This window comes from Polypterus senegalus, chromosome 4 (genome assembly GCF_016835505.1).
Source record: "Polypterus senegalus isolate Bchr_013 chromosome 4, ASM1683550v1, whole genome shotgun sequence".
Lineage (NCBI taxonomy): Eukaryota > Metazoa > Chordata > Cladistia > Polypteriformes > Polypteridae > Polypterus > Polypterus senegalus.
Window position 1 is genome coordinate 51,081,574 of NC_053157.1, and position 23,162 is coordinate 51,104,735.

The following is a 23,162-nucleotide window of genomic DNA, read 5'->3' on the forward strand; positions in this document are numbered from 1 at the left end:
CAGGAGGCTACCTTATATCTGCAACACCTAGACATGTAAGAGACACTGAGAAAATAAAAGCCGTGTGTATTAAATACAGTTAAACAGTTATTAGGCTGCGATCATGACATCTTAAGCAACTCAGTTTCACTATGTCAGAAGAACTCTTTGTGTGAAGACCGGGAGGATGACATGCTGGAATGTCAAAAAAAGTAAAGCAAAAAAGATTTAGGTCTGCCATCTATTGTAACAGGCAATGTTCAATCACTCTCAAATAAGATGGATGAACTGTCTGCTCTTACAGTGGGTCATGAAGCATACAGGTACAGTGAAATTTTGTGTTTTTCGGAGACTTGGATTAATTCAACTAGATATACCTAACACCATTTTAATGCTGGACAGTGATTCCTTTAAATTTTAGCAATAAATTATCTGTCAAGACACTTACTGCTTTTTTGTTTCACTTTTTAGGACTGAAACCCATGATTAAAATGTATTAACGAAATTGGCAGATGTTTAAAGACAACTTTCAAAAATTCCAAATGACAACCCACCTGTGACATTTTATAAAGAAATATGTTACTTGATTACTGCTGAAAATTAGATTGATAGATTACAGAAATGTATTAAAATGAATAAAAATTCAAAAAGTGCCGCACCTGCATTAAAAGGAAACAGAAATATGTATCTCATATCTTTAAAACTTCTCAATAAATCATGCATCCTAAGAAATAAAGAGAAAAGTATCTATTTGTACATCTGCCAGACGCCACACTCAGGCAAGCAAGCATGCATGCATCTACAACAGTGTTTCCCAATTTGTGGGCTGTGGCCGACCCCAGACAAAGCCCCCACTACTCTGATGATTGTGCTCAATTCACTGCATCAGAGGTGGATCACAGCTGACTATGGACAAAACCCCATGCACCCTTCTGATGAAAGCACTCGATTCACGGTGCCAACAACATAGGTGGATTACAGCCGATCCTGGACGACCTCCCCAACCCTACTCTGACAACTGTACTCTATTCACCAAGGACGACGATCGGGCTTGATTCAACTAATGGTGTGGTGATCTGACAGGACATCAACATCCTCCACTTGATTTGACGATTGTACTTGATTGACCAAATCGGGACCACACACAGTGTTGTGACACCACAAAGGTTGGTAAACTCTAATCTACACACAGATAACCACTACACAACAATTTTTTTTTTTTAAAGTCTTGCTTCCTGAAAAGTTTTTACTGATTGTGACAGGTACCTACTGGGTATGCACAAATATTTTGGTTTTACTGCATCACGTAGGAACTCTGAGAAATACACATTTATATGTTTACTGACAATAACGTATTTAGTCATGTTTATGTTTCGCATAAGCTATTAAATTCAACAGAATTAAAAGTGTTTTGCTCCTAATTTTCTTTTGTATTCAATGTCTGGTGCATCACGTTGCAGTGTCCAATAGTAGTCAGCATGCATTGATGGATTCCAGTTGCCCTGGTATAGTTTCTCCATCGTAGCAATGTCCTGGTGAAACCTTTCACTGTGTTCGTCATTGACAGCACCGAGATTTGCGGGGAAGAAGTCCAAGCGTGAGTGGAGGAAATAAATCTTGAGTGACATGTTGCACTTCATTGTCTTGTATACTTTGAGAAGTTTGTCTACCAGCTGAATGTAGTTTGGGGCTCTGTAATTGCTCAGAAAATTGTCAACAACGTCTTTGAAGGCTTTCTAGGCAATTTTTTCTGGCCCAACTAAAAGATCTTCAAACTACTTGTCACTCATAACATGTTTGATTTGGGGGCCAACAAAAACGCCCTCTTTGATCTTGAAGCCAGTTCTTGGGAACATCAGTCTTAAATAATGAAAACATTCGCCTTCCTTGTTCAGTGCTTTCAAGAAATTATTCATGAGTACCAGTTTTATGTGAAGAGGAGGCAAAAATATCTTTGCCAGGTCGAAAAGCGATTCATGTGCCATATTTTTATGTCCTGGAACTAACTTTTTACAGAGTGCCCAGTTCTATTGAGATTAGTGCGGCTCTTTGGCACGGCTGTCCCATTCACAGCAACGACTAAGATCTCCACAGATATTTCAGTTGTACCTGCTATACTGGACGTGCTTCAACAACAGTTCCATATTCTCATATGTTTCTTTCATGTGTACTGCATAGCCAACAGGTACTGAAGGATAAACGTTGCCATTGTGTAGCAGAACAGCTTTCAGGCTTAACATTGATGAATCAATGAAGAGACACCACTCTTCCAGGTTGTGATCACAACCCAAGGCCGAGAACAATCCTTCAATGTCACAACAGAAACAGAGACTGTCAACTTGTGCAAAAAATTTGGTTATATTATGATGTCGGCCTCAAAACACAGAAATTTTCGTACCTGGTGACAGCAAACACCATTCCTACAGTCTCGAACCCAGCAGCTCGGCTTTTGCTTTGCTAACCAAATCATTCAATTCGGACTGTGTTATCAAATGTGGATCGCCTGATGAGCACGGTTCAAAATCCGGGTCAATGTCACTGTCAGTACCCTTCATTGCAGTTTCTTTATCTGGTTCGTCTAAGGTCCAATCCTCTGGTGGTTTCGGAATTGGAAGACTGTTGTCATGTGGCACGGGTCTCATTGCTGAAGGCAGATTAGGTTATTCAATTGCCTTCTTGTTTTTGGCAGAGAAACCAGACACATTAGTCAAAAAGAAGTAACAGTCACATGGTTTTTCTGTTCTCACCATATTATCAGAACAGCAAACGTCATCGTCTTTCGAGTGCCTCTGAGCCAGGCTCTAAGACTAACAGCACATGTTGCACAGCAAATGTGAGGCGCCCATTCCTTGTCTTGATCACCAATTTTGCAGCCGAAATACAGATGATAAGCTTTCTTCAAAAGAGCAGTTATCCAGCATCTCTGAGGTGTAAGTGTATATTCGCCACAGATACAGCAGAATTTATTGCGGCTGTTACGAAATTGATGAGACATATCGCCTGACACCAAAACGTCTATAGCATCAAGCTTACTTACTGTTATATTGCTACAAAATACTATACTTTACTATATTGATACTATACATACACACTGACTATCTATACAAACCAAATGAGCAGGATTGGTGTATGCAAGCCACCTTTATAGCATGCTGAGACAGCATCAAGCTTGTTCAGACCTGCCAAGGCATGCCCAGGATGTCAACTTCCACAGAACAGCTTCCAACGTGGCCCGATTCCATGTCTGGACATGCCCAGGCTGCACAAACCGAAGTTGATAAGTCACTTACGGGAGCGAAAATGTTTGGATACAAATATAAGAAAAAATCATGACAAAACTGAAATGGTACGTGATGGGTGAGTGGCAACTGAGGCATTCCTTGTGTGATTTTGGGCTATAGAAGAAATAAATTGTTGGTGTTGTAGTTCTGTCCATCCAGCAATTACAAACAAAAGAAGCTTAGCTAACATTTCTGCACTTAGATCCAAATACTACACCAATAGTTCACTATTTATTGTGGACTGAACCAGCATGTGGTAATATAGAATGATGACATATATTAGACTAAGATTAAATGACCAGCTGCATGACTTTCAGACAGGTCTGATTTAACTCTTGCATTTACTAGATTACTTTAATAGTTTTAATGTCTTTATTTTCTGTCCTTTTTAAATTACTATTTTAACAGTAAATGCTTTACATAAATAAACATGAATACTAGATTTGTAATTAATAAGTTTTAAAAATCAATAAGCTGAAGTTTAGATACAAAGAATGTCAAGTCTTATATCTTTCAAGTAATAAATGGTAGAATAAACATTTTTGACATGACTCTAAAATTTTACTTCAAGAAAAATGTTCATTCATTTTATAAAATATTCAAAGACTGATAGTTTGCTCCAATTTACTATGTTCAAAATACAATTCAATTGAACTGTATAATAAATGAAGGTTAATACTCACTTTGTCACATGCGCTGCCTTTTTCTTTCTATGCTGCCTGCATCTGACTTGATCCAACTTGTCTTTTCTGTCAATACACCTGTCCTTCCTCCCTCTGCTGATGCTCCATTAATAAACCGCCTCATTTTTTCTCTTTCTTCCTTTGCTGTTGTTGCTGTTCTTGATCTTTGAAGCTTTAAAAATGAACTTCAAATATCTTTCATTTTGGTTATCTCCTCATCCAGATCTCTTATTAGGCGTCTCTTATTTACTGCAATATACATATCAACTATGCATCTACCCTTTCTTATAATTACACATAAATGAATTAAACCCTATAACTGCACGCTGAATGACATGTCAGTTTATTTAATAACATATACAAACACAGTAATACATATGCTCTAATCCTAGGACATTAAAGTTTCCAATTAAAATGGTTTAATGTTTTATATTGTGGGAGGCATACACAATACAAAGAAAAAAGCTACTGTAAAAGAAAAAAGGAGGAAAATGAAAACACTCCAGCGTGGATTCACAAGCTCAACACCTTAAGGCTACAGGCCTATCATTATTGCATAGAAAAGAATAACTCATTTTATACCAAAAACAACATTTTTTGCAGTGATATCTACTGTATTTTATCTGTCTAGTTTATTACTTCAGCTAGCGTAAGCTCCCCTTCAAGCACTCTTTGCAAATTAAAACTACATGTAACTTAAAAAAAAGCTACAAAGTTTTAGAAGGTTTTAAAACAGACAATAAAACAACAGGCATGCCCACCTATAATACAACACTCATCATTTTTGCTAGAAATCAATACTGTATAAAATTTTATATTACAATAAATATCATACTTGAATAAAACAAATCAACAGTTAATCATTTAGCCTTATATTTTAATTAGGTTACTAAAGCAAGACTACATTAATTTTAAATATTTGAGTAAAGAAATTGCAAAATGCATTAAGTGAATTTGTTTTTTACAAGAATTCAAGAACATTACTATATCCTCACATTTTTCAGAATAAGTATTTCTAAAAATATATTTATTTACTTGTCTGCCAGTCTATCTATTTATTTACCGTATATGCTCACTTATAAGTCAGGTCTTGAAACCCGAAAAAATCGACCATAAAAATCAGACCCGACTTATACACCTGTTCAAAAATACAACACTTAATTTAGAATTTTTTTTACATCTTCTTGCCTCCTCCAATCTTTAATCAGTTTCTCAGATGCATTGAATTTTGTTGCAGCAGCGCAGTTACCAATTTCTTTCATCGCTTCAATGACATTTAATTTAAATAAGCTTCATATTTTCTTCTGCTTAACGAACCCTCCATCAAAGATAAGGAATGCTCTTATGATAAAGGCGTATGGGAGTGCGAGATGCAAAAAACACAAATCAGTGCAAACATTGCTTCGGAATAGTTTGGGTATTATAATGTGGTCATGTAGGCACAATAGAGAGAGAGCGAGAGAGGTTAGGAGCACCTGCTGAAACAGCGCATTGCCGCACCCACATAGAAAAAAAAGGTAGTGTGTCTGAGGTTACTCTCTCAGGTGGGCGTTAGCATATCATAAACCCTTGTACCAATAGTGTGAGTTTTCCATATTCAACTTATATGACCGACATTATAAAAAAACAGAACTTATACTGTAAAATCAAGTCCCGACTTATCTGCGAGTATATACGATATCTCATTTGGCAATATGTTGTCTTGCATTGTCCTGATTTCTAAACAGGAGTTTTAAACAGTTCTAAGAAAATTTAAATGCTTTTAATTGAACGCTGCCAAACACAGTCTCCATGTTTAATGTGACACTGGTCTGGGCCAGTAATATTTCATTACTGACGACAAAAATAAAGATTCAAATGAATTCCTTCAATGTACCGAATCCATCAAATCAAAATTTATACTCTATGAAAGCAGCAGAAACAGTTACATTTATTTTAAGACTAGCTATTTGTAGATTCAAAAACATTCTGTTCCTAAAATATCATCTCATCATCTGAAACTACTCATGGTGAGGGTTGTGGATAGAACAGAACTGCGTTAGACACCTTGTCAACACAAACTTTGCGTTATGGAGTGCACACTCATCATTTTGGGACTGCAGGCACTATACTAAAAGCAAGCCACAATCTGACTCATTTAAAGGACACTTTGATGCACTGCAATGAACTTTAAATGAACATTCTCTCTGGGACTTCATACTGAGCTGTTTTATACACAGCAAAACTATACAGGGAGTGCAGAATTATTAGGCAAGTTGTATTTTTGAGGATTAATTTTAATATGGAACAAACACAGTGCTATCAGTCAATCCAAAATGTTAATAAACCTGAAACCTGAATGTTTCACAACGGAAATGTGAGTGTGAACATCATCAGGGGAATACATATGTGCGCACAATTATTAGGCAACTATTAGTGTGCAGATTTATTATGCAACTAAAGGAAAAATGAAAATTTTCCCATCTCACTTGTTTATTTTCATCTGTTATAGTGAGAATAATAAACAAACACCTCAAAATTTACAAATAAACATCTCTGACATTTCAAAAAAAATAAATCAATCAATCAATGACCAATATAGCCACCCTTCTTTCCAATAACAGTCATAAGCCTTTCCATTCATGAAGTCTGTCAGTTTCTTGATCTGTTGACGATCAGCTTTTTGTGGAGCAGTGACTACAGCCTCCCAGACACTCTTCAGAGAGGTGTATTGTTTTTCTCCCCCGTAAATCTAGCGTTTAAGAAGTGCCCACAAGTTCTCGATAGGGTTTAGGTCAGATGAGGAAGGGGCCATGTCATTATTCCTTCATCTTTAAGGCCTTTACTGGCTGGCCATGCAGTGGAGAACTTCGATGCAAGTGATGGAGCATTGGCCTGCATAAAAATCATGGTCTTTTTCCTGTATCACTGTTTGAAGAAAGTGTCTTCGAAAAACTGGTTTGGGAGTTGATTTTGAGTTCATCTTCAATGCAAAAAGGTCCAACTAGCTCATCTTTAAAAATACCAGCTCATACCAGTATCCCACCTCCACGTTGGAGTGGAGCTCTGTGCCCATTACTGATCCACAGGTCCATCCATCTGGTCCATCAAGAGTCACTCTCATCTCATCGGTCCATAAAACCTTTGAAAAATCTGTCTTCAGATATTTCTTGGCCCAGTTTTGACGCTTTCAACTTATGTTTCTTGTTCAGTGGTGGTTGGGTTTCAGCCCTCCTTACCTTGGCCATGTCTTTGAGCACTGAACACCTTGTACTTCTGGGCACTCCAGGTAGGTTGCAGCTCTGGAATATGAAAGTACTGGAGGATAATGGGTTCCTGGTAGCTTCACGTTTGATTCTTCTCAAATCTTTGGCAGCTAATTTGCGTCTTTTGTTCTCAACACGTTTCTTGTGACCCTGTTGACTATTTGCAACAAAATGTTTGATGGTTCTGTGATTACACACCAATATCTTAGCAATTCCAAAAGTGCTGCATCCCTCTGAAAGACTTTTTACAATTTTGACTTTTCAGAGTCAGTTAAATCTCTTTTTTGGCCCATTTTGCCTGAGGAAAACTAGCTGCCTAATAATTCTGCACACCTTGATATAGGGTGTTGATCTCCTTAGGCCACACCCTCCCTCATTACACAAATACACATCACCTGACATGCTTAAATCCAATAAGCATTCAAGTTAATACAGCTTGGAGTTGGAATATACGCATTAAAAATGATGATATGGTCAAAATACTCACTTGCCTAATAATTGTGCACACAGTGTAAGACACTCTTTTATCTCAATTTTGTGTATTTTGTTTACTTCCCTTTTATAAACTTAAATGTGTGATTTACATTATAATCTTAGGATGGAATGACCAGACAGCCAGTAACTCAAATATTACATTGTCGGAAGGGAACTGGACATAGCAAGGGAAATAGAGATAAACACCTTTGACAAGATAAGGTGTTTTACACATACTTCTTTGATCAATGCTTTTAGCAGAGCTATTTATCACCACAGTAGCTAGACAATTATTCATGTGTAATATCACAATTTGTGGAACTCCACATGGGCCTTTTGGTATAAAAAACAAATCTATTACACATTAGAGAGAGTGAGAGAGACTCCATTCCTTTAGACAGACACCATTCACATGGACGTCAAAGACACCATCCATGAATCAGTCCAACTGCTAAATCAAAAAGCCATCCAAAGACAACGCACTTCCTCTGACACAGATATTACCTTTGTCTTTAAAGAAAATATCGTTGAAGCTTTTGTAGTATGAAACAAGAGTGTATGTTTATTTGGGCTTTACAGCCAGACTTTACTATCTTATTTACTATTTTCAACACTAATTTAATTTGCTATTATTCTATATTAGTAAATACTGAATTGGTTTTACATCTCTGTACTTTGTTAGCTCATCTTTGGTGAATAAAGTAATAAAATTAATACATGGCTAACAGGCTGAGGGAGGACACCACTGGCAGAAAACAATACAGTGGGAGTAATGCATCATTGGTTGGTATGTGGCATTAACCAATGTGTTAACAATATCCAGGTGTTTAGGTTATTTTAGGGAACCAGCGTGTTATCAGCCTTTACCATTTACATTACATCCAAAGACACGTGAAGGAATGTCAGCCTTTATGTGTCTTAAGTTGTTTTCTATTAACCAAGGTATCTCAGCCATTATGTCTTGATTATGACATCTGGGGACACTTGTGTATTGTGCATGTTAAAGCTAGTGAGTCTCTACTTGGAATACTAAGGAGTGACTGAGGAGTTACTCATAATAAGTGCTTAGGGACTGTGTGTGTCAAGCTTAGTGCAAGAGCAGGCCAATTCAAATTTCATTTGACGAGTTCCACTAACCTTACAATAATACAGATTGGACATAACTACATATTTTTTACAATACTACAAGTATAAATAGTTCACACTAAAAAGAGAGGAGTCTAGATTCAAATGAAATTTAACTGTGCAAGGGAAAAATGCATTCCACCATATTTAATGCTAGCATCTTTAAGAAAACATTTGGATGAAAACTGGGACAACTGAACTAATAACTAACCAAATGGACTTGATGGATTGAATCTTCACTTCTTGGTTGTTAAACTTTTTAAAGTCACTTACTTTTTTAAGGACACAGCATAGAAATCCTAGCAGCTGATCTGGAATCTAAATACAATTAAATGCAGTTTTGAATTTCTATGTTTTACACACAAAGCAGACTAAGATAATTAATTTACATTGCTCATTGGTTTCATTCTGCTGTTCAATATCATGAGATGCTTTCTTACTGTAGGAACTTTTTTTAAGAACCAGGGACTTTTTAGAAACTCAGAAAATTTTGTAGCATGTCTACTGCAGGAACTCAGGCCATATATATTTTCTAGTAGATAGCTCCTTGTATGTTTTTTAGCTCCTACAGCAGGGTATGTACCAGGAACCATTGTGAGTCTGGCTTGGACACTGAATTGTGGTCATTGGTTGACCTCAACCACTGGCTCTATTTAAGAAATATGTTTGTAGCCTGGACTTTGGGGAATTACTGGTGAAGGTGGACCGCAGCACTTTGCACAGCAATACTCTTCATAGCTGCCACCCTGGTGTGCTAAACCATGCATTTTCATTGCATATCACATATTTTGCTTAAAGGTTACAGTTCGTGTTGTGTGGTGGGAAAGCAACACAGAAAAGGGGCCATGGACCATAAGTGTCCCAAGGCTACATCATATGGGAAGTCATTGGTTCCTGAAAACAAACCTCCTGTCGTGAGAAAGGACCTATTGACAGTATGTGCATACAAGTAGGTAGGCCGGATATTTACAACTACTAAAAAGAACATTTATAAAGAGAAGTGCAAGCTGCTGCATTAGTTCTCCCCAGTTCTTCACTCTGTGATCTTACCTGTGCTACAAATGGGAAAACTATTTATGTCAAAAAAATAGTACAATAGAGGTATATACTGTATATGAAGAGCATATGTATGACGTTAACTACACAAAGTGCTACGCTTTTTTTTTCCACAGAAATCATTTACAATTTCAAAACTAGAAAGGGATTGAAAGTTAAAGATTGTAAATAACACAGATGAAAAGAAGGATGGGGTGAGTTTGTGACAGTTATGATTCCTACAAGTCCTCCAAGCTCCTAGCTTACAATTGAGTATTTGTAAGATGAAATGCAGAACCAGCATATGTGTTTCTAACTCTTTTTCATTAAAAGCTAATTTCAAACTGAAAACAAACTAATGAATGGATTGACTTAAAACATAAATCAGTCTTCAAGAAGACTGTGTAAATGACAATTTAAAGAAAAAAAAAACAGACCAGTCTCCTAATAAGAGAAAATGAATATTCCCTAGAAGATATGCTGCCAAAGAAACTGCTTTTTTATCAAAGTAAAAATGGGTGTTCAGATTCAACTGGTTCAAAAAGTACTGGCTGTTCTAAAACTAGATACAAATGTTTGCTTGACTTTCTTTTTGTGTAGGCCAGTCAGATCTTTAGGTAATTGTAACACATACTTTCTACGTGAAGGACAGTCTTTCATGAAATGTCCAATTTTTCCACATATTCGGCAGCATCTGTCACTTGGTGCCTCTTCACCCTCTGTGAGGACATCTGGGTCAAAAAAATATTCCTGAAAACAAACCAATAAATAAATAAATAAAATCAGTCACTGTTTGGAAAAAAGATCACTATTTTCTCAATAACGTAATTGTCTCAATAAGGTAATATTCACAGCACAACTTCAATATTTTCCATTATTAATCAAAATGTATAAGTTCTGTGTAAGCTGACTATAATAACAGATGTAAATAATGTACATTGCAATTAGTGAAGCACAGGCTAACAAATGGCTGCAGCCCCTTGAAAATTTGCCATGCATTAGCTAGATGGAATGAATCTTCATTCTCTCCTCCTTTCAGATGAAAGAATAAGTTTTGTATTTTTCAAGTCGAAGTTACGTCGTTACGTCGACGTGCTTGAGACCTGTTCTGCCGGGATTACCTGACGTGTTGCTTCCCGCTCCCCGTCCGAGACGCCGAGTTTGCTGAGGGAGTAATCCCGGACTTCTCCGTGCTATCCCTCGTATTCCAGGAAATGCTAATTTGACGGCCTCTGTTTCTATGACTCTGCCAGCTAAGGTAGCAGTGATTAATGCACGGTCTATCGCAAACAAGTCATTTATTTTGAATGACTTTTTTACTAGTAATAATTTGGATTTTATGTTCCTGACAGAGACTTGGCAGCGTGATTCTGATTTTACTAATCTGATAGAGTTGTGTCCCGAGGACTGCTCTTTCATTAGCACACCGCGGCACACTGGCCGTGGAGGTGGGATCGCCATGGTTTTTAAGAAGTTATTTGTATGTCATTTTATTCCTACCATTTCATATAAGACTTTTGAACTTCAGATTGTTAAATTTGGGCGTGTAACCCCAATATATTGTATTTTAATTTATCGTCCACCTGGTGCGATTAGTCCTTTTCTTACTGATTTTCAAAATTTTTTATCCACCATTATTAAGATGGATAGAATAGTAATGCTTGGTGACTTTAACATCCATGTGGATGATATTTTATGTAGTGAGGCTTCTGAATTTCTGTGTATCACCGACTCTTTTAATTTTGTACATGTTGTTGGCCCTACTCATAGTGGGGGACATACATTGGATTTGTTTTTTTCTTATGGAGTTGGCTTGAATGATGTTACAATTTGTAATGTAACCTTTAGTGATCATAAGTGTGTTTTGTTTGACTTGTTTTCAAATTTAGAGCTGTCACCCTGTGTTAACTCTAGGCGTACTCGTTTTATTAATGAGTCAGTGATCAATCAGTTTGCTGATTTATTTGTGGCATCTGATGCCGGCAGTAATATTGATAATGTTGAGTTAGCAGTTCAATGTTTTAATGACCATTGTACTGATATTTTGAATAAGATCGCTCCTCTTAAGATCAGCCAGCGTTCTGTTACCCACTCAGTTCCTTGGATGAATGACTCCATTCGTAATCTTAGGCGTTCCTGCCGAAAAGCGGAGCCTATGGAAGTCTACTAATCTGGAAGTTCATCATTCATACTTAAAGGATTTACTTGCTTCTTTTAATTCTTTGGTTAGGGATGCTAGAACAGCATACTTTTCTAATCTCATTCAGACTCACAAGCGTAATCCCAAAGTGCTATTTGATACTATTCACAATATTATTTCTCCATCTCAATCTGTTACTCAGGTTTTTTCTGACAGTGAATGTAATAATTTTCTTAGGTTTTTTATTGACAAGGTTAATGTTGTTCGGGCTAATATTGCTCCAGCTGCCTTACCTAGTGCTCTCCTTCACTTATGTTCTGAGTCTTTTGTGTTCTCAGAAGTTTCACTTTCGGATCTTTCTGACTTGCTCAGGAAGATGAAACCTTCATCATGTACTACTGACCTGTTGCCAACATCATTAATGTTAAAATCTTTGAGTTTTATTGGTCCGTGCCTTTTGAATATCATAAACTGCTCCTTGAGATCTGGTGTGGTCCCGTCATATTTTAAACATGCTGTAATTCAACCGTTGTTGAAAAATCTAATTCTGATGCCTCTATTTTGAGTAATTACAGGCCAGTTTCAAAACTACCTTTTATTGCCAAAGTTTTAGAAAAGGTGGTTGAACAGCAACTTTGTACCTTCTTAGAAAAGCAGGGGTTCTTTGATTCTTTTCAATCTGGTTTTCGGAGCGACATTCTACAGAAACAGCTCTTCTAAAAGTTTTAATGATCTTTTAATTGCTGCTGATGCAGGCAGGTGCTCTGTACTTATACTGTTAGATCTTACCGCAGCTTTTGATACGGTAGACCATCAGATCTTAATTAATAGATTAGATCTGTTAGGTGTCTGTGGCTCTGCTTTGGACTGGTTCTCCTCTTATTTGTCAAATAGGAGTTTCTCAGTCGGTCTGGCTGGTTTTTCATCTGACTCTGCTCCTTTGACATGTGGAGTGCCACAGGGATCGGTTCTTGGACCTGTACTTTTCTCTTTATATATTCTTCCCTTATCACAGATTCTTAACTCTTTCAAAGACATCTCGTATCATCTGTATGCAGATGATATACAGCTCTATTTTCATTTAAGCCTAACCAAATTAATACTTTGGTCACTTTAGTTGATTGTCTGTCTGAGGTTAACGACTGGCTCAGTAGTAATTACCTGCAGTTGAATTCAGGAAAAACTGAGGTACTAATTGTTGCTCCTCCTGTTCTTCATTCTGAGATCAGTTTAAAATTATCTTCTGTCTCTCCTGTTATTAAGTTGAGTCTACGTAACCTTGGGGTTATTTTTGACCAGTCCCTGACACTTGATGAGTATGTACGGTCAGTCAGCCGCTCGTGTTTCTTTCATTTAAAAAATCTTTCAAAACTAAGAAATGTTGTTTCTAAATCAGAATTGGAGATGCTTGTTCATTCTGTTATTTCTTCACGGCTTGATTACTGTAATGCTCTCTTTACAGGTTTGAGCAAGTCCTCTCTGTCACGCCTTCAGTTAGTTCAAAATGCAGCTGCCAGGCTCCTAACTCGTGCTAGCCGGAGTGATCATATCACTCCCATTCTGTACACACTGCACTGGCTCCCAGTGTTTTATAGAATTCATTTTAAAATTTTGGTACTCACTTTCAGAGCTTTGCATGGACAGGCCCCTGAGTACCTAACCAGCCTGCTCCAACGCCATACAGCTTGCTGGACTCTAAGATCTGGTCAACAGGGCCTTTTAGTTGTCCCACGCTCGGCTAAAAACCCGTGGGGATCGTGCCTTTCAGACTGTGGCACCAAGACTATGGAACAGCCTGCCTTGTTGTCTGCGTGGAGTCGAGTCTGTTGATTCTTTTAAAACAACTAAAAACATTTCTTTTTAAACAAGCTTTTAATTAGTGCTAAATAGTTCCAGTTTGTTTATTTACTGTTTTTTTTTGCTTTTGTTTATGTTTTTCCTTCAACTGTTTGTATTTATTCTGTATTTGCTGTTCAGCGCTCTGTGACCTCTTGTCTGTGAAGGGCGCTATTTAAATACACTACTACTACTAAACTACTACTACTACTACTTCTTTGCAATCATAGAATATAATAGTTTGCCACATGAAATTACACTGAAAAGTGAAACATATTTTTAAATAATAATAAAAAAAACTAAATTGCTTTCACACTTTGCAACAGAGGTGAAGGTGATTAACTGCATGATTGCTTTCAGGATGCACATTTATAGGGATAAATTAAGTATAGATTATTTGATTGATCATCATTTTCTTCCAACATTTACTAGATTAAAGTAGCACTATACATATATACATGTACTAAACCAAACAAATTAAATATATTGCATTTCTGACATGAACAGGATGACAATGGATTTTTTTTACCTTTAAATCTTTACATTTTTTATCTTTAAATCTAACTTAGATTAAGACATCCCACCTAATTTACAATGCTGAAAAACTAGTTTTATATGTATTAACAAACAAGAGCTGCTGATTAGTCTAACAATAGTAGTAGTGGGTTATTGGCACTTGATCGTTTCTTATGTTGCTTCTCAATAATCTTCATCCACAAACACCAGTTGAGTTGCCAGCCATTACTTATAATATTCCACACTGGAACATAAAATACTGCATACTGTATCTTCAACAGGATCTGTGATCACTTGCTTACCTACCAGCAACTGGAGCAATCTGGTTTTATGCCTAAGAAGTCTACCATCGACCGCATCCTGCCACTGAGGGTTGTCATGGAGTGCAAATGCAAATATCGGCAGAGTTTCTTTGCAGCCTTTGTCTATTTTCATAAAGCATTTGACTCATTTGATCGAGCTTTCCTGTGGGACATCCTGAGACTTTGCGGGATCCCCTCAAGGTTGATGGATATCATGGCTGGCCTGTATACTGGTACTGTGAGTGCTGTGCAGAGTGGAGGCAGAACCTCTGCGTTTTTCCCCAGTTGATTCTGGGGTTTGTCAGGGGTGTGTTCTTGCTCTTACTCTGTTCAATGCTTGCATAGACTGGGTGTTAGGCAAGGTCGGGGGTCCACCGGCTGTGGAGCATCTGTCTGCGGCAGATAGAGGGTCATTTCCAGAGGGTGGGACTGGACCATGTGTATGCCGGGGGAGACCAAGATCCCAAGCTGTTTCGTCATGTGTTGGGTGTGGCAAAGTGCAGTACCAGTGCAAGCTTCCCAACCTGACCTGTACTGTACTGAATCAAATGAATTTTTTCCATCATACACTAGCTCTTCAATGTGCAGAGTATAACTTGAGAACAATTAAAAATGAAACAGTGATACAAGAAGAGTGTACGAGTTTCATTTCAGTGGTGCGCTAACATTACAGACAAACAAGCTCTAAGTGGTTCACAAATTAACGGTTTAAAAAAGTCACATTGCACAGTTTAGTAGAACGTTCAGAACATGACGATATACGCTTTGTAAATATTACTATAGGGATGTATGCTAATCTAAGTCTACCACTAAAAGAAGCTGTCGAGGTATAGACCTGAGTGGGAGACAGACTGTCACTGCATCAGCCCTGTCCATCAGGAATATCTAACCTAAAACAGCATGGTGCAGGTGCTACACATGTCCAAGCAGCTAAAGAGCAGAAGACATAGATTGAAATTGCTCGATTCCTTATACCTCACTCACATTTTCCCCAAAGCAGACAGGGTATGTTGTTGTTGTTGTTTAATTAATAGTACGTTACCTACTGTAGCCTATATTATACTTAAACCAATAAAACTAGGCAATAATCAGTGCAAAGTGATCATGCTAATACTTCAATTTATTTGGGTTGAAGGTTTAAATGGTTAGATTTATTTTATAATTCATTTTATGACAAAGCACAATATAAAACATCTAAATAAATAACCTATAGCACATATTTAATTTTGTTTAGTCTTTCTGGCTTTATGGTATCATATTTATTGATTTGGAATGGAGTAGTAATGAATGTTGAAATATGTTTTCTCTTTTTCAAGGATATAGATCTATTTTGATTACAAATATGGGTTTCTTATCTCTACTAGAATAAAAAAAAAACACAAAGGAAATGCAGTTTTTAACACATTATGTTATATAGGTAACTATATAACACATTTAGTTATTTTTTTTTATAAGTAATGAATAATTTTAAAAGTAAAGATTCCTAACACAGATTCCTTGTGAGCATTTGTTTTCTTTATGTGGATCTCTTGAACAACCAGTGCAAATAACCTGGAATGCTTAAGCAAATGGCTCAATAAAATGATCAGAAAAACAATAATGTCTCAGTTTCCATCTTCATATCATTTTAAAGGCATAATTATTTACAGAACCAATTAAATTTCTAGACTTGCATTGAGATGTGCCTCAAAAAAAAAAAAGACCTGGTTCACATTATAATCACCATTATAATAATTAAAAAAAATGCTTTGAGCTGTTGACTAGTTTTCATTGTTTACTCAATTGTTTCAGTTACACAAAACTGTTCAATAAACTAATTTAATATGCATATGCAAGTGATTACTAAAACTGTAGTAAAAAAAAAATCAATCACTGAGTTATTTCTGCTTTATAGAAAAACTAGCAAAATACCCGCGCTTCGCAGCGGAGAAGTAGTGTGTTAAAGAAGCAATGAAAAAGAAAAGGAAACATTTTGAAAATAACGTAACATGATTGTCAATGTAATTGTTTTGTCACTGTTGTGAGTGATGAGTGTTGTTGTCATACACACATATATAAACATATATATACATATACATACATATCTACATATATATACACACACAGCTATTTCGTATCAGTGCAATACGCTGCTTGTTAAAACGGATAACTCCCGCTCTTACGTGCAAGTCTGCGTGGATATTATGAACTATCGTATTTGTTCAAGTTCTATTTAAATTTTAAATAGAAGGAATTTTTATTTAGTCGACAGAAATATCTTTGGTAGGAATGGTAAAAACAGACAGGAATATTATTCGTGAATAAATCAACTCAAACCTTAAACAACTTATAATATTTTGCTCTCCATAAAAATCCTGTCCAAATTATACAAGTTAGAAATAAAGTAAACGTTAAAAGAACAAACATTCAAATTTCTTTACTCTTATGTAATTTTATATAAAAAATAATCTTAGATTTTAAATATCCCAAAAGATTTTGCTCTCCATAAAAATATATCCTGTCAAAATTATACAAATTCAAATATGAACATGCTGCATAACAAAACCTGGAAATATAAATAAAATGTGTTCCTTTCAGCAATAACAAATCAAATCATTCAGTTGTCTTTGCTCATATGTCATTTTAGAGCTGGACGCCTGGCATCTTTTTGGCAACAAGTTCGTTTATGTTTGGTGTGAGGTTCTGTGTTGTGGAGATTCTCAGGATGGATTGCAGGTGCTCATCAGTGAGGCGACTCCTGTGTGCTGTTTTGTTAGTCTTTATCACTGAGAAGAGCTTCTCACACAGATATGTGCTACCAAACATGCACAAGGTTCGAGCCGCATGTAGACGGACTTTTTTTGTTCTTCAAAGTCACCAAAGCGCCGTGCAAACTCAGTGCGCAGTGCGCTCAGTTTATCAGCAAAGTGCGTATTTGGGAACACCGTAGTGACGACTTGGTTTAACATTACTTGGCAACAGGGAAAGTGGGGCAAGGTGCACTGGTGCATTTGTGTCTCCCATAAAAGCAGCTTCACTTGAAATCACTTTGTGATTGTGCACGGGTAAAACGTCCGCTGAAGTGTCAGATTCTTATTTAATTATTCTGCTTCTGTATCTTCTGCATTGCATTCAGGTTACCCTGATGTTTTGTCTCATAGTGCCGTCTTAGATTAAATTCTGTAATTACAGCCACATTAGCTCCACAAATGAGACACACAGGTTCAGTAAACATATACTCAGCCTCCCATCGGTTTTTAAAGGCTCTATTTTCAGAATCAACTTTTCTCTTCAGCATCGTGTGGGCTAGCTTCGCAATAACTTGCAGCATCATAAGCTAGACTTGATTAACGCGTAAGTGTTCGGCAAGGCAGCTGAAGTGTTGCATTGCATTATGGGATCTGTAGTTTATTGTGTTACCAGCGCTTCATATACCGGGCCATTAATAACAATAATACAGTATATAAAATGATCTCGGGGCGGATATAATTACGCCGGGCGGATGTGGCCCGCGGCCCTTGAGTTTGACACATATGGACTAAATAGAACTTGAAAAGATATATTTTTTAAAATGTGATTGCGCAATTCAGATAGAGTTGACGTGCACTACAGCCTGCATGCCTCAATAAGTCATCCTCCCCTCGCTCTTACTTTTTTACCGTTCATCTAATGAATGCACTGAGTATGGATTTACCAAAACAATCATTGATGGCGAATAAAGTATCCATTATTCGAGTATGTAGATCGGGATATATATATATATACATATATATATACCGCGTATCTAGCGAGAAGTAGTGTGTTAAAAAGCTAGAAAAGAAAAGGGAACATTTTAAAAATAACGTAACATGACTGTCAATATACAGTATTTGTTTTGTGAGTGTTACTGAGTGTTGCTGTCATCAAGGATTTGATTATCATTATTTCTTTCAATCAGGTTCGTATTTGTAGGATGTGTTGTGTTCAAGTTACATTCCGTGTTTGTCAATCCTTGTAAAGATGACAGGTTTCTTTCATCGATTCGTTTCTTACTGCATCAATAAACAGCTCGTCTTCTTCTTTATCTGAGACCTGACACACTGCATTCAGAGGTTTTTTTTACACTGTCTTCCTTTAGCGGGACATTGACTTTTTCCACCGTGTGCTTTGTTTCCGCAGTAGCTGGATTTATGAATATGCTTGTATGTATCAGGCGCTTCATAATTTTTGCTGCCTTTTCAATTGTGTAATTCGGTTTTTGTTCAGCGTTCTTTGGAACTGTTGCTTTTTATCTGTGCACTGCGTCAGTTCACGTGAGCCGCTCGGTGTACATGCATCGAAGGTTCCCAGCTGTGCTGGTGCCATCTCGTGCGATGTCCATGGCTGTATTTAATGTTACCTTAGTCCTTTCTCTCGCAGTTTCGCTGAGTTTGTGTCAAACACCACCCTGACCATCTCATCTTCCTCTCCATAAGCACAGTCCTTCACCCGTGAATATTTAGTGGGAGTTTGCTATTGGATTGCCGCTGACGGACGACCTTATATGGGCAGGCACTAAATTACAAACGCCAGCGGAAGCCTGTCTATGAACTTAATTTAAAGTGTAGGTTTACATCGTGCTTTGTTTCCGAAGTAGCAGAACTCATCAATATGGTTGTATATGTCACTCGCTCGCTTCTTATTGTTTCGCTGCCTTCTCAATTATATAATGCATGTTTTCTTCAGCGCTTTTTGGAGGTCTTCCTGGTTTTCTATGTACTGCGTGATTACGTGGGAGGTGTGATGATGTCACACGAAACTCCGCCCCCACGGCGTTCAAGATCATCTCCATTAAAGTAAATGGAGAAAAACAGCCTCCAGTTATGACCATTACGCGTAGAATTTCGATATAAAACCTGCCCAACTTTTGTAAGGAAGCTGTAAGGAATGAACCTGCCAAATTTCAGCCTTCTACCTACATGGGAAGTTGGAGAATTAGTGATGAGTCAGTGAGTGAGGGCTTTGCCTTTTATTAGTATAGATTAATATGCTTGAAGGAAATATGATAAATTGCAATTAATTAATTTTGACTAAAAAATTAATCATGCAAATAATTGCAATTACATTTTTAAAATAAACAGCAGCCTTAAAATAAACAAATAAAATGAGGATTACCATTTTTGAAGGATACTCATTTGGAAATGTTTTCAATGGTGTTCCAAAGACTCTACGGCCATTAATGAAAGCCTTCATAATGAAATTTGTCACTATTGGGCAAAAACAATACATAACAAGAAGCATGAATATTTTAAAACAACGGACATTTAATATACCAATTACTAATTTCATGTACACTTACTTGGTGTATTCTAATCCTGTGACCAATTTGACTTCACCGAAGCATTTATAAAAGGCATTGTAAACTAAACACCAGCAGAGCGGAAAAAACATACTATGATTAAAGACTTTAAAATGGATGAATCCTTGGTACAACAGGCCCTAAGTATGCTTAAAACTAATAAAACTCCAGACACTTTACCAGTTGTGATGAAAGAAATGAAACATGTTATTTATAAACCTTTGGTGAGCACATTCTACTAATCACTTCAGACGGTAAAAGTGCCTAAAGACTGTAGAGTTGATAATATAACTCCAGTACTGAGGATTAGAAACAACATGGATCCCATTAATTATAGTCCAATGACTCATACTTATTTTTGTCTTGTATAAAATTATATATAATTTAAATTAGAAATAAAGGAGCAGAAATAGATTGTATAATAAATAACAACCAGTATGAGTCTATGAGATGAGGTTCCTATAAAACCAACATTGTTTGATTATTTTTTTTGAACAGGCACCAGGATTGTTAAAAAATTAGCTCAGTTTCTTTAGACTTTTAAAAACCCTACAACACAGTTCTGCACTGGGGATTAATTCTAAAATTAGAGGCCACTGGCATTCATGACAACTTTGAGAAATGAATCGCAACTTGGTTAAGAATGGACCCCATGAGGTAAGAGTACCTCAGTTGTAACAGTTTGTAGCTTAGTGTAAAATGGAGGGAACAGAACCAGTAACTCCAAATCCAATATCATAAATCTATAATGAAAAAAGCTTACTCTCAATAAATAAGCATTAGTCCCATAGGTATGATTAGCATGAAATTGGTAGCCTATTAGTAAAACAATAACAGTACTAAAGATACAGTGCAGTACTAGTGATAATGTGGAGTTTATTCCTTGAGAGGAAAGTTCTACATTGAGCGGGCAATCAACATCATATTCTTACATTACCTGTGGAAAAGAACTGAGGATATGAGACTGTAGTCACAAGAATATTACTTTCAAAGACTATGAGGTTCCTGCTCTCAACTAGGATGAAGAGCTCAACAATCCTGAGGAATACTGAAGTGAAACAATTCCAGGTCTCGAAAAAGAGGTCAGTTGAGGTGATTTTATCAACTAGTAAGGATACCCCTAGAGTTGAGTCCAGTGAATGCTAAATGATAAAATCTTAAGAATGTACTTTTTCAATAATTTTCATCTGTATGAAGTAGATTATTATTGATTAATATTAGTCAATTATTAAAAATGTAATAAAAAACTTAAAAAATGCAAACTTTGAAAGTTTTTAAAATGGCTTGAATAGTTTTGTAAGAAACAGTCTAACTTAGCAATGTTGAACCATTTTAAATGTTTTCTGAGGTGACTTCCAAAATAATGGCTATAGCTAAATAATTACTCTTATAATTAAAAAGTGCAATGGTTAAAATCAAGTAATTCTAAATAATACAACACTTACTCTTTCTGGATAGTCCTGCTCCAAGGTTATGGTTCAGGTCAAACGGATCTATAATTAAAACAAAACCTACAATGTTACATGATACTGCAGTTAGTGATTCCATAGACCTACGATTAAATAATTAAAAATATCTGCACAATGTTACAGTATACTGAAATACATGAGTGTTACAGGTTTTACAATTTGCACAATCCTGATACTTGACTAAGCGGGCTGGGAAAAGGATACAGCAAGGACTGCAAATTAACACAATGATGAAGTAATTCTTAGTCAAAGTTAACTTCACAAATGTATAAATATGCATATGCTTTATGTGCATATATTTTTATTTTTAATAAAAAATGAAGAAAATTATATTTGCTTTAAAGTGAATCATCTTTAAGAATAATTGGATGTTCTTTTTGTTAATTACTGTGGCCGGTAATTTTTGACGTTTTTGTTGTTTCAGAAGGTTGCTGAAATAAGGAAGAGATAAGGAAGTTTATAGTTATGCAATCTCAAAATCCAAAAGGAATATATGCCTACTTCCTTTGAAAGACTGTATTTCTTTTTTCTACCCTGGGGGATTTGAAACAAAGATGCTGAAATAGATAAATACTTTTGATTTTTAATAAAAAAATAAAACTGTCTGTATCCTCTATTACACAACAGCAAAATGCAAAATATTAAAATGTCTGTCACATCATTACAATTTACAGATAACACAAAATGGTAACAGAAAAAAAACAACCATACACATCTCAATAACAAAGTAGTAAAATAAATCTCATCCAGAAATTCAGTAATATTTTTCAAAAGCATAAACAACAAAGTGTAAAAATTACATACAGTAAATGGCCAAGAAGGGTGTGTTTGTCAGGAGCTACAAAGGACAATAAAGAGAGAGCATGCAAAGGCATGCTCTCTCTGTCATGTTGCATCCCGACGAAGGCAAACCAGATGATATCCTGAAGAAAGCAGGCTACCGGAGCCTGTGCAGATGATGAGCTGATCAGGAAGAATCAAATGCAACTATAGTTATTGCACCACCTAAAATTACACATCTAGCATTTTCAGGCTGTATGGACTTGGCTTATAATGCCATATTTTATTTGTTTGTATGGCACTACTTATAATAAAATATTTCATCTATAATACATAGTTAACAGTGTAGCTGGTTCTCTTTTATCTGTTTTTTCACTCTGTTAAATTTCCTGAGGTTATTAATAAAGACGGAAAGGAGGTAGGAAGTGCTGAAGTGAAGTACTGTATCTGACCACAGAGTGGTAATTGTATGGGATTTGAAGAATCTTGGCTAAGTCTACACAATAAAAAATATAAAGGGGAAAATAGGGTCACCATTGGACCTTACACAACAGAATCTTTGGTACAGTCAGCAGAAGTTTGGGGTAACCACGTTTTGCACCTTGTTTGTGAATACTGTTTTTATGAGTGTGTGTGTGGAAATGTTATGAACAGTACAAGTACGAAGAGTGGCATCACTCCTATAAGTACTTAAGGATAGGGGATTCTATGTGGAATATTGTGGGGTGACTAACAACTGGGCATCACTTGAGTCTTTGTCTGAATTGGAACTCTCTGTGTATGTGTGTAAGTAGAGTGCTGTGGGGCAACAGGCTGTGCAGGCATCACCCACATGTACCTGTAGGTAAAAGAGCATGGGCCAAGTAAAATAAAAATTGCCTGTATATGCTCAACATTAAAATGTGGTTGTAAAAAAAAAACATTGATTATTTTAATATAATACAATTTCTCTCCTAAAGCTTGTTCTCCTTTCTAAATACTAATTTACAGTTGTATATAAA

The 23,162-nt window shown here is 36.4% G+C and overlaps 1 protein-coding gene across 1 annotated transcript in view; it reads right to left on the reverse strand.

Annotated features, from left to right (window-relative positions):
- LOC120527329 (terminal uridylyltransferase 7-like) overlaps positions 1-23,162 on the reverse strand; it is a 118,915-nt gene that overhangs the window by 27,380 nt on the left and 68,373 nt on the right. The window contains exons 23-25 of the mRNA XM_039750608.1: positions 21,358-21,405; positions 19,729-19,820; positions 10,457-10,572 (exon numbers count right to left, since the gene is read on the reverse strand). Of these exons, the coding sequence (XP_039606542.1) occupies positions 10,457-10,572; positions 19,729-19,820; positions 21,358-21,405 (256 nt within the window). The remainder of the gene's footprint in view (positions 1-10,456; positions 10,573-19,728; positions 19,821-21,357; positions 21,406-23,162) is intronic.